Raw genomic sequence first — 12,303 nt, forward strand, 5'->3', positions numbered from 1 at the left:
TCCTTCAAGACTGTTGGATAGGCAATCCAGGTGAAGATGGTTGAGAGAATGCCAAGAGTGTGCAAAGCTGTCATCAATGCTGCAAAGGGTGGCTACTTTGAGGAAGCATTTGTTTGACACTTTTGTGGTTACTACATGATTCCATATGTGATATTTAATAGTGCTGATGTCTTCACTATTTTTCTACAATGTAGAATGTAGATATTACAAAAAATAAAGAAAAACCCTTGAATGAGTAGGTGTGTCCAAACTTTTGACTGGCACTGTATATAAACTCATCAAAAAAGAAATGACCCTTTTTCAGGACCCTGTCTTTCAAAGATAATTCGTAAAAATCCAAATAACTTCACAGATCGTCATTGTAAAGGGTTTAAACTCGGTTTCCCATGCTTTAAAAAATATATATATATTTCACCTTTATTTAACCAGGTGGCCAAGATCAAGCAAGCAGTTTGACGCATACAACAACACAGAGTTACAAATGGAGTAAAACAAACATACAGTGAATAAATAGTAGAAAAATAAGTCTATATACAAAGTGAGCAAATGAGGTGAGATAAGGGAGGTAAAGGCAAAAAAGGCCATGGTGGCGAAGTAAATGCAATATAGCAAGTAAAACACTGGAATGGTAGATTTGCAGTGGAAGATAGTGCAAAGTAGAAATAGAAATAATGGGGTGCAAAGGAGCAAAATAAATAAATACAGTAGGGGAAGAGGTAGTTGTTTGGGCTAAATTATAGATGGGCTATGTACAGGTGCAGTAATCTGTGAGCTGCTCTGATAGCTGGTGCTTAAAGCTAGTGAGGGAGATAAGTGTTTCCAGTTTTAGAGATTTTTGTAGTTCGTTCCAGTCATTGGCAGCAGAGAACTGGAAGGAGAGGCGGCCGAAGGAGGAATAGGCTTTGGGGGTGACCAGAGAGATATACCTGCTGGAGCGTGTGCTACAGGTGGGTGCTGCTATGGTGACCAGCGAGCTGAGATAAGGGGGAACTTTACCTAGCAGGGTCTTGTAGATGACCTGGAGCCAGTGGGTTTGGCGACGAGTATGAAGCGAGGGCCAGCCAACGAGAGCGTACAGGTCGCAGTGGTGGGTAGTATATGGGGCTTTGGTGACAAAACGGATGGCACTGTGATAGACTGCACCCAATTTATTGAGTAGGGTATTGGAGGCTATTTTGTAAATGACATCGCCGAAGTCGAGGATCGGTAGGATGGTCAGTTTTATGAGGGTATTTGGTAGCATGAGTGAAAGATGCTTTGTTGCGAAATAGGAAGCCAATTCTAGATTTAACTTTGGATTGGAGATGTTTGATGTGAGTCTGGAAGGAATGTTTACAGTCTAACCAAACACCTAGGTATTTGTAGTTGTCCACATATTCTAAGTCAGAGCCGTCCAGAGTAGTGATGCTGGACGGGCGGGCAGGTGCAGGCAGCGATCGGTTGAAGAGCATGCATTTAGTTTTACTTGTATTTAAGAGCCGTTGGAGGCCACGGAAGGAGAGTTGTATGGCATTGAAGCTCGTCTGGAGGGTAGTTAATACAGTGTCCAAAGAGGGGCCAGAAGTATACAGAATGGTGTCGTCTGCGTAGAGGTGGATCAGAGACTCACCAGCAGCAAGAGTGACATCATTGATGTATACAGAGAAAAGAGTCAGCCCAAGAATTGAACCCTGTGGCACCCCCATAGAGACTGCCAGAGGCCCGGACAACAGGCCCTCCGATTTGACACACTGAACTCTATCATAGAATTAGTTGGTGAACCAGGCGAGGCAATTATTTGAGAAACCAAGGCTGTTGAGTCTGCAGATGAGGATGTGGTGATTGACAGAGTCGAAAGCCTTGGCCAGGTCAATGAATACCGCTGCACAGTATTGTTTCTTATCGATGGCGTTTAAGATATCGTTTAAGACCTTGAGCGTGGCTGAGGTGCACCCATGACCAGCTCTGAAACCAGATTGCATAGCGGTGAATGTGCAATGGGATTCGAAATGGTCGGTAATCTGTTTGTTGACATGGCTTTCGAAGACTTTAGAGACTTGTTCAATGAAACATAAACAATTAATGAACATGCATCTGTGGAACGGTCGTTAAGACACTCACAGCTTACAGATGGTAGGCAATTAAAGGTCACAGTTATGAAAACTTAGGACACTAAAGAGGTCTTTCTACTGACTCTGAAAACCACCAAAAGAAAGATGCGCAGGGACTCTGCTCATCTGCGTGAACGTGCCTTAGGAATGCTGCAAGGAGGCATGAGTACTGCAGATGTGGCCAGGGCAATAAATTGCAATGTCCGTACTGTGAGACGCCTAAGACAGCACTACAGGGAAACAGGACGGACAGCTAATCGTCCTCGCAGTGGCAGACCACATGTAACAACACCTGTACAGGATCGGTATATCCGAACATCACACCTGCAGGACAGGTACAGGATGGCAACAACAACTGCCCGAGTTACACCAGGAACGCACAATTCCTCCATCAGTGCTCAGACTGTCCGCAATAGGCTGAGAGAGGCTGGACTGAGGACTTGTAGGCCTGTTGTAAGACAGGTCCTCACCAGACATCACCAGCAACAAAGTCGCCTATGGGCACAAACCCACTGTCGCTTGACCAGACAGGACTGGCAAAAAGTGCTCTTCACTGACGAGTCGCGGTTTTGTCTCACCAGTGGTGATGGTCGGATTTGCGTTTATCATCAAAGGAATGAGCGTAACACATAGGCCTGTACTCTGGAGCAGGATCGATTTGGAGGTGGAGGGTCCGTCATGGTCTGGGGCGGTGTGTCACAGCATCATCAGACTGAGCTTGTTGTCATTTCAGGCAATCTCAACGCTGTGCATTACAGGGAAGACAGCCTCCTCCCTCATGTGGTACCCTTCCTGCAGGCTCATCCTGACATGACCCTCCAGCATGACAATGCCACCAGCCATACTGCTCGTTCTGTGCGTGATTTCCTGCAAGATAGGAATGTCAGTGTTCTGCCATGGCCAACGAAGAGTCCGGATCTCACGTCTGGGACCTGTTGGATCAGAGGGTGAGGGCTAGAGCCATTCCACTCAGAAATGTCCGGGAACTTGCAGGTGCCTTGGTGGAAGAGTGGGGTAACATCTCACAGCAAAAACTGGCAAATCTGGTGCAGTCCATGAGGAGGAGATGCACTGCAGTGCTTAATGTAGCTGGTCACACCAGATACTGACTGTTACTTTTGATTTGGACCCCCCCCCCCCTTTGTTCAGGGACACATTATTCAATTTCTGTTAGTCACATGTCTGTGGAACTTGTTCAGTTTATGTGTCAGTTGTTGAATCTTGTTATGTTCATACAAATATTTACACATGTTAAGTTTGCTGAAAATAAATGCAGTTGACAGTGAGAGGATGTTTCTTTTTTTGTTGAGTTTATATATATATATATTATATATATCTATATATATATCTATCTATATATATATATATATATATATATTATTTAAGGTCCAATGATGCAGCCGTTTTTATCTTAATATCTAATCATTTCTGGGTAACAATTAAGTACCTTCCTGTAATTGTTTTCAATTCAAATTATCAAAAAGAAAACAAAATAGCTTCTTAGCAAAGAGCAATTTCCCAAGCAATCATTTTGCTATGACTATTTGGGAGTGGTCTGAGTGGGGAGGGGAAAACTGAAAACTAGCTGTTATAGGCAGAGAGATGTGTAACTCTCTTATTGGTCTATTAACCCATTTTTACTGCCTGGTGATGTCAAAGCTTCATCCCCCCAAAACAGGCTGAAATTTCAGGCAGTCTTTTCAAACGACTCTTACATTAAAATGGCATAATCCACATTTTCACAATTCCACAGTATTATTCCAAACTTATAGTGTGGAAATATCTATCTTTTTATAAACAGAAAATCATGTTTTTGACTGCACTGGGCCTTTATGAAAAACATTTTTTAAAGAAATGATTAAATAGTTTGACAACCCTATTTGTAAATGTTCAAATGATATCATACTCAACTGTTTATTTTTCAGTGATGAAGACATGGATGTCTCATGGTAGGGTGGGGTATGCAAAATGGGTCAACTTTGAGCAACTCTATCTCCTGACTGTTTTGATATTCAGGTCCAAAATGTCCCTTTCTGACCACTTCTACCATGGGCTAACATGCATGGAAGATTTCATTCGTCACTGGACCTCCTGCCTTATTAAAGTGGCAATCTGCAATTGCTACATCCATTTTTGGACTTTTAAATGAATGACATGTACCCATTGATTCTTAAATAATATACACTATATATACAAAAGTATGTGGACACCCCTTCAAATTAGTGGATTTGGCTATTTAATCTACACCTGTCAGGTGTATAAAATTGAGCACACCGCCATGCAATCTCCATAGACAAACACTGACAGTAGAAGGCAGTAGAATAGCCTCACTGAAGAGCTCAGTGACTTTCAACGTGGTACCTACCTTTCCCACAAGTCAGTTAGTCAAATTTCTGTCCTGCTACAGCTGCCCCGGTCAACTGTAAGTGCTGTTATTGTGAAGTAGACATGTCTAGGAGCAACAACGGCTCAGCCGCAAACTGGTAGGCCACACAGAACGAGACCTGAAGCTGAAGTGAGTAGCGTGTAAAAATCGGCTGTCCTCGGTTGCAACACTCACAACCGAGTGTAATGCTCGCCGCCATTGGACTCTGGAGCAGTGGAAACGCATTCTCTGGAGTGAGGAATCACTCTTCACCATCTGGTAGACCGAAGGACGAATCTGGGTTTGGTGGATGCCAGGAGAGTGCTACCTGCACCAATGCATAGTGCCAACTATACAGTTTGGTGGAGGAAGAATAATGGTCTGCAGCTGTTTTTCATGGTTCGGGATGGCCCCTTAGTTCCAATGAACGGAAATCTTAACTCTACAGCTTACAATAACATTCTAGATGATTCTGAGCTTCCAACTTTGTGGCAACAGTTTGGGGAAGACCCTTTCCTGTTTCAGCATGACAATGCCCCCGTACAGAAATGGTTTGTCGAGATCGGTGTGGAATAACTTGACTGGCCTGTGCAGAGTCCTGACCTCAACCCCATCGAACACCTTTGGGATGAATTGGAATGCCGACTGTGAGCCAGGCCTAATCGCCCAAAGTCAGTGCTCGACCTCACTAATGCTTTTGTGGCTGAATGGAAGCAAGTCCCCACAGCAATATTCCAACATCTAGTGGAAAGCCTTCCCAGAAGAGTGGAGGATGATATATAAGCAAAGGGGGGACCAACTCCATATTAATGCCCATGATTTTGTAATGAGATTTTTGACGATTGAGTGTCCACATACATTCGGTCATGTAGTGTAACTTGTAAATGCATCATGAGCTTAGTTCAACTGTCTTACCCCATCAGAACCCAAAATATAAGCTTGCTTTACTCCATTGTTTTTTAAACAATGTAATTGTAAACAAACACTGCATTGCCTCAAAACATGGTTGAAACTATACTTTTGATACAATGGATTGTCAGTCTTCGCCTCTATAGCTCTGTCTATGAATTTGAGTGGTTCAATTTCTCCAGTCCCATCCCTCAGCTTTTTACCAAAACAGGGGCAGGGTATCTCATTGTTATTGTTTCTACTGCAGATTGTCTTTTTAAATTCTACCACAGAAGCTACATGTTAGATAAGGAAATCCATCAACATGGGTGGTGCCCATCTCATAGTGGTAACACTAGTTTTGCACTACAGAGGGAAGAAGCAAGCTGACTGTATTGCAAGGTGCTATCAGTGTTATTTTCAGGTTCACATATAGGCTAATTCAATCCTAGGCTCACAGACAGTGTGGGGTTATCTATACAATATTAAAATGCAGATGAGCAGAGCAAATTCATCTGGAATTGAAATCAATAAGGTAAGGGAAGCTTTTTTTTCATATGGTTGTACTTCTCCCCTCGAAAGTGCTGTAACCCCGAGCTGCTAGTGTAGTGATAAGCAGAGGATGGATTCTCCTCATTGGGAATCAGAATGTCTGCTTCTATAATCCCTTCATTTTACATGAAACCCTGACCGCCTCCAGGAGAAGCTAAGAAAAATAATTTCCCCAACTCACTCGTTTACAAGATCAAGCTTTTACCTAAACCTTTAATGGGCCCCGTGAAAGTGGAGATCAAGACACAATTGAAAAAAGAAAGAAAGAAGGACTCTGGACTCACACCCAATTCAAGTGACTCTTAGGCCTTTGCAGTTGTGTAACATTTAGATCTCAAATTGCCAAGCTCTAAAAACCCTGTTTTCTGTTCAAGTAAGTAAAAAGAAGAAATCACTGAGAATTTTCTATCCCATGGCTTAAGAATTCCAATAGGGTCTTCTGGGAAAGATGGAGGCTTAACTTTAATAGGCCAAGGCCTCTCACTTTCAGTCTTGCTTCTTGAACTTAGCAGAGATGGCATGAGTGGGTTGGGGAATTGAGAGGAGAGGGAGAGAGTGTGCAACCTACTTTTCCTTTGTGCTTATCAAGAAATAAACCAAGACAAACAAGCACCTTCCATGGAAAAAAAGGATAGCCATTAAACATTTACGCTTTTCTTGCCCCATAATCCTATGCTCCTCCAAGCGGCCTGCCAATTTATTTTCTTAAATCTCTTTGATAATCTTCAGCCCTTTCATGTCAGCAGCTGCACTTTCTATTTTTTCCATCTGGATGCCCAGAGATTTCTCTCTTGTCCTCTACAATGTCTGATATCTCAAAGAAATTCAATGGGGTCTCCATACAATGTAATGATTCAATTTGTACTTGTTTACTCCCCATCTTGGAGTGACAGAACTTTATCTTTAAAAATGTATATGGCACAATAAATTATGGAGTGGTCATTATTTCAGATCGATGCAGTAATTATTGGGTAATTTAAGTATGAGATGTATTCTAGTGGGGACTTTCAGATTAAAATAACAACCAGGTCAAAGACTAGTCTATGCACTGTCCTGGTGTTTATGGGGAATTAATTTCCACCTATGGTGATGTATTCCTTTTAAGTATAATAAAGATGACGTGCAATTGAATTAACTATTTTCATAAGGAACTGGTACAGTATTTAATAATGACTACCCAACAAAAATATACAAATATCAAACCGAAAACCTTGCTCTTTGTAACCCACAAATCAATGTATGAAAAATGACAGTGTGTGTGTGTGTGTGTGCGTGTGTGTGTGTGTGTGTGTGTGTGTGTGTGTGTGTGTGTGTGTGTGTGTGTGTGTGTGTGTGTGTGTGTGTGTGTGTGTGTGTGTGTGTGTGTGTGTGTGTGCATGCGCATGCGTGCGTTCTCTACATAATTCTGACATTGTTAAAGCACCTAAAAATTTTCGAAAACATGCTCGCCCTGTACATTTAAAAAAATATATATATAATATTAGAGATTCATTGCGCTATTCATAAATAATTACTGTCATCATATGCATCACAACCATTAACATACAAGTATTTGCCACTATTATCATCACCTGTTATCTGTACAATATTAACATGTACAGTACCAGTCAAAAGTTTGGACACACCTACTCATTCCAGAGTTTTTCTTTATTTTTACTATTTTCTACTTCGTAGAATAATAGTGAAGACATCAAAAATATGAAATAACACATATGGAATCATGTAGTTGGTCATGTAGTAACCAAAAGTCTTGTACAAATCAAAATACATTTGAGATTTTTCAAAGTAGCCACCCTTTGCCTTGATGACAGCTTTGCACACTCTTTGCATTCTTTCAACCAGGTTCATGAGGTAGTCACCTGGAATGCATTTCATATAACAGGTGTACCTTGTTAAAAGTTAATTTGTAGAATTTATTTCCTTCTTAATGCGTTTGAGTTAATCAGTCAAGTCTATATTATGGCAAGAGCAGCTCAAATAAGCAAAGAGAAATGACAGTCCATCATTACTTTAAGACATGAAGGTCAGTCAATCTGGAAAATGTAAAGAATTTATAAAGTTTCTTCAAGTGCAGCCTCAAAAACCATCAAGCGCTATGATGAAACTGGCTCTCATGAAGACCCAGAGTTGCCTCTGCTACTGAGTACAAGTTCATGAGAGTTACCAACCTCAGAAATTGCAGCCCAAATAAATGCTTCACAGAGTTCAAGTAATAGACACATCTCAACATCAACTGTTCAGAGGAGACTGTGTGAATCAGGCTTTCATGGTCGAATTGCTGCAAAGAAACCACTACTAAAGGACACCAATAAGAAGAGTCTTGCTTGGACCAAGAAACACAACCTACTGTATGAACATTAGACCGGTGGAAATCTGTCCTTTGGTCTGATGAGTCCAAATGTGACATTTTTGGTTCCAACCGCCATGTCTTTGTGAGAGGCAGAGTAGGTGAACGGATTATCTCCGCATGTGTGGTTCCCACCTTGAAGCATGGAGGAGGAGGTGTGATGGTGTGGGGGTGCTTAGCTGGTGACACTGTCTGTGATTTATTTAGAATTCAAGGCACACTTAACCAGCATGGCTACCACAGCATTTTGCAGCAATACACCATCCCATCTGGTTTTCACTTAGTGTGAATTTCATTTGTTTTTCAACAGGACAATGACCCAACACACATCCAGGCTGTGTAAGGGCTACAGTGGTTGCTCAGCTACAAGTTTTGAGATTATGCTGCGGGACTTAGAGGTAATTTGTGGTTTAGTACAGTACCCTGCGTCACTGCTTCATTGCTCCAGACCAGCGCAAGGGGGAGTTAGAGCACTGATTATGCTTTTGGGTCCCAAGGCGCTAATGTGTCTCTAACTGACAATGAATGGGCGACATAAACCAAATAGAAACTGATAATTGTGCACTACTTCAAAATTGAATTTCAATTAACTGAATGATGAGGATGAAGAAGGTGATTTAATTTAGAACAAGTGTAAGAATTGCTATTCCTCTATCCTGCACGCACACACCCTGAAATAGACACTTGTTTTGTTGTTTCTACTCATCAGTATTACTTACTAAAACTGTTGTTACACTAAGGGTTTTATTCTAAGAGAAACAAAAATGTTCAATTATATTCCATGATATTCTTTAGATATATCTGTTGACGGAATATAAGCAAGTGATGTCTTCTAAATAATCAAGTTGATGGCGCAGTCATATAGCCTCACCCGACCTCAACCCAATTGAGATGGTTTGGGATGAGTCTGACCACATAGTGAAGGAAAAGCAGTCAACAAGAGCTCAGCATATGTGGGAACTCCTTAAAGACTGTTGGAATAGCATTCCAGGTGAAGCTGGTTGAGGGTATGCCAAGAGTGTGCAAAGCTGTCATCAAGGCAAAGGGTGGATACTTTGAAGAATTTCAAATATAAAATATATTTTGATTTGTTTAACACTTTTTTGGTTACTACATGATTCCATATGTGCTATTTAATATTTTTGATGTCTTCACTATTATTCGACAATGTAGAAAACCCCTTGAATGAGTAGGTGTCTCCAAACTTCCCCGGAAGCTGATAGTGGTGCATTGTATACATCTTACATCCAGAATGTAGCCTAAGTGTTTACAATTGTGTGAGTTGCTGTCTTTTTTTTATTGATGTTGACATTCAGGATAATAATAAGCAATTCGACTACGATGTGGCGCTGTGCTATTGTGTGTTCTATGTATCGATTTTTGTAGGATCAGAATTATTCATATTCATTTATTAATTAATTTATACATAAAAAAGTATCAGTTTTTCATCTCTGCATATTAACCAAATAAAACATTTTTTCTCGTTGTGGGTGACATAGAAGGCGCCGGGTCTGAAAATGTGCTACATTGTTTCAAGCCTTTATACGACTGAATCAGAGACTACGCATGTATCGAGTGTCGGTGGGAGTGAGAGAGGAGAAACCTTTGGACATCCGATAAGGGATTGCAAGCGCTGTCGAGGGTGAGGCATAAATGTATGAACAAGTGTAATCAAATTCTTTTTTGTTGCTATCAAAAACGACATTCACTATCGACCGAGCATGAAACCGATACTGAGGCTGTTAATTCGAAGAGACCGAGATTAGCGAGTGACGCGATTTGATATTTCATGACATTCTAGCAGCGGCGTGAGTAGGAAATGCCGCTGCAACCCAGGCCTGTGCGATGAATGAAAACAGCGAATGAATGAAAAGCAAGAGACAATTGTGTAGTTTGTTTGCGGATTTTCATGGGTTACCACAAAAATGTGTTCGTGTTTAGTAGTTTTTCTTTTTGCAAAACTGTAATGGCAGCATAGGATGATGGAGACGCGACACACTTTCGATAGACAGTCGGTCACTATTTGATGACATAAGGGGGACATGTTGATGTGCAGTCTGTCCCATGAGGTAACGGTTGAAAACCTTGCTCTTTGCTGTTCAAATTAAATCAATAGCACCTATACAATGACACATGGTAAATACGAAAGATGCTTTGCATTATACGACTGGTGTCCATTGTGATTCCAATTCCATCACCGATATAGGATGTAATACAATAGGACAATAGCCTACTGAAGGAGACACATACCGCCTCAGTCAAGCAGCATCAAACTTGGATGTTGTTTTAACTGGTCATGTTCTAATTGTGTGTGAATGGATGGTTCCCTCTTATGCATTTAAATGTACTTTCTACTCTCTCTGTGTGTGTGTTTAAATTCTTAAACACTTACTGTGTACCTATGTTTGTCCTCTTGCGTGCCTTTTTGTTTGCTGAAATCCATACTTTTAAAATGTTAATCAAATACAACTACAACCTGTTTCCTTGTTGAGATTGGCAGATGTGCATTCGTGTTGAGTTGCTATCTTAGAGCAACAGCAATGAGGAAACAGTCTGCGATTGTATTTGATTAACGGTTTATTAAAAAGTATGGATTTCAGCAAAGAAAGGCATTCAACAGCAGAGGATATGCATAGGCACACAGTAAGGGTTTAAGAATGAAACATGTTTATGTATCAGCGCATATCGATTAGAGAATCGAAGGAGTCAGAGATTCATTTTTAAAAAATCTAGTCTGCTCTCAACTCCATGGAGGAGTTGAGGTACTTAGCATGTTGTTTGTGGTGTTGTGTGCACGTCCTTATCTTGTGTGGAAGACTAATAGCTGCCCCTCCTTTTTCAGTGAGCCACCATGACTGCCCTTAGGCAGAGGAAGGGCAGCAAAGGAAGTAAGGAGTCTGGTCCAGAGGTCCTGAACCAGCGGTTCTACCCTTCAGCAGAGCCCCTAGAGAGGACTTCAGATGGTTGGTGTCATGCTCAGTATTCATATCAACATATTGGACCAATCCCTGTGTGACGGCCGCACCGCGGTCTACACAGTAAAAATAAAAAATAAAAATGCTTTACAGATAGCATATATGCACGTTAACGCTCACTGTACACAATACGTAACGGAGTTAAGAACGTGCAATGAGCTCACTCCACAGCTAGCTTGAAATGTTCGCGGGTGGAGCCATCCAATTGGTATTTGGGTGGCTCAACCCATTGGAGCGTTGTCAAGAAGGACGGTCACGTATGTTGTGAAGCAGAGGTTCACTGGTTCGAAAGCCCTGTATGGGGCAGTCGGACAGTGGAGGAAGCTAAGCTGTTAGCAGCACACTGACGCCGTTTACAGTGGTGCTGTGACCCGGATTGGCAGTTTGGCTCAGCTCAACAGCAGGGGTAGCTCGCTGTGTAGCGAGTTTAGAAGGGGTGAGTGTAGGGATGGGTACTGAAACCCGGTATTAAACGGGGCCCCTTACCGTGTACCTTTATGAAAGACCGTAGTATCGATAAGCTCTGACATTATCGGTTCTGCTTTCGGTACTGGAGAAATTAAGAAAATACATTTCCTGTTTTACTATTGCTACATAAACGTTATCTTGCACATTTCATCTCACCAACCGTTTCTAATTTGCAATAAGATTAAGACATTTGTTTATGAGGCATTTTCGCTCTTCCCAATCCAGAAGAGAGATCTCTCTCTCACGCTACAGCGCGCGCGCACACACATCAGAAAGACTCTGCTCTTAATTAGTGTCGATGGCGGAGAGAACTACACGTTCAAAAGTGTGGTTACACTTCACCAGAGTCGATGCTGACAATGCTCGTTGCCACAAGTGCAGCAAGACTTTTGCTTGTAAGGGCGGAAACACGAGCAATCTGTCCAAACATCTATCGAAAGTGCATCATGTACAGGCAGAGAAATGCACAGTTTTCGACTGCCAGGCTCGTAGTTCATCGCTCATTGCCCAATCGACGTTAGGTATGTATGCTAGCAGCCTAGAGCCCACACACAGAGTTAACTAGATTATGCGAACATGGGTTCATGATCAAAAGGAACCATTAGCCAGCTGATTGTT

The 12,303-nt window shown here is 41.7% G+C and overlaps 1 protein-coding gene across 3 annotated transcripts in view; it reads left to right on the forward strand.

Annotated features, from left to right (window-relative positions):
* The first annotated feature begins 9,459 nt into the window (after window positions 1-9,459).
* LOC115167464 (probable C-mannosyltransferase DPY19L3) overlaps window positions 9,460-12,303 on the forward strand; it is a 40,292-nt gene continuing 37,448 nt past the window's right edge. Inside the window, exons 1-3 of one of the 3 annotated variants that reach the window (XM_029721887.1) lie at window positions 9,460-9,519; window positions 9,742-9,897; window positions 11,085-11,205. In XM_029721887.1, the coding sequence (XP_029577747.1) occupies window positions 11,094-11,205 (112 nt within the window). In that variant the 5' untranslated portion in view covers window positions 9,460-9,519; window positions 9,742-9,897; window positions 11,085-11,093. Of the gene's footprint in view, window positions 9,520-9,741; window positions 9,898-11,084; window positions 11,206-12,303 lie in introns of those variants that run through there. The other 2 variants (XM_029721886.1, XM_029721888.1) reach the window with 2 other exon arrangements.

The sequence above is a fragment of the Salmo trutta genome, chromosome 29 (genome assembly GCF_901001165.1).
Source record: "Salmo trutta chromosome 29, fSalTru1.1, whole genome shotgun sequence".
In the NCBI taxonomy this organism is placed as follows: domain Eukaryota; kingdom Metazoa; phylum Chordata; class Actinopteri; order Salmoniformes; family Salmonidae; genus Salmo; species Salmo trutta.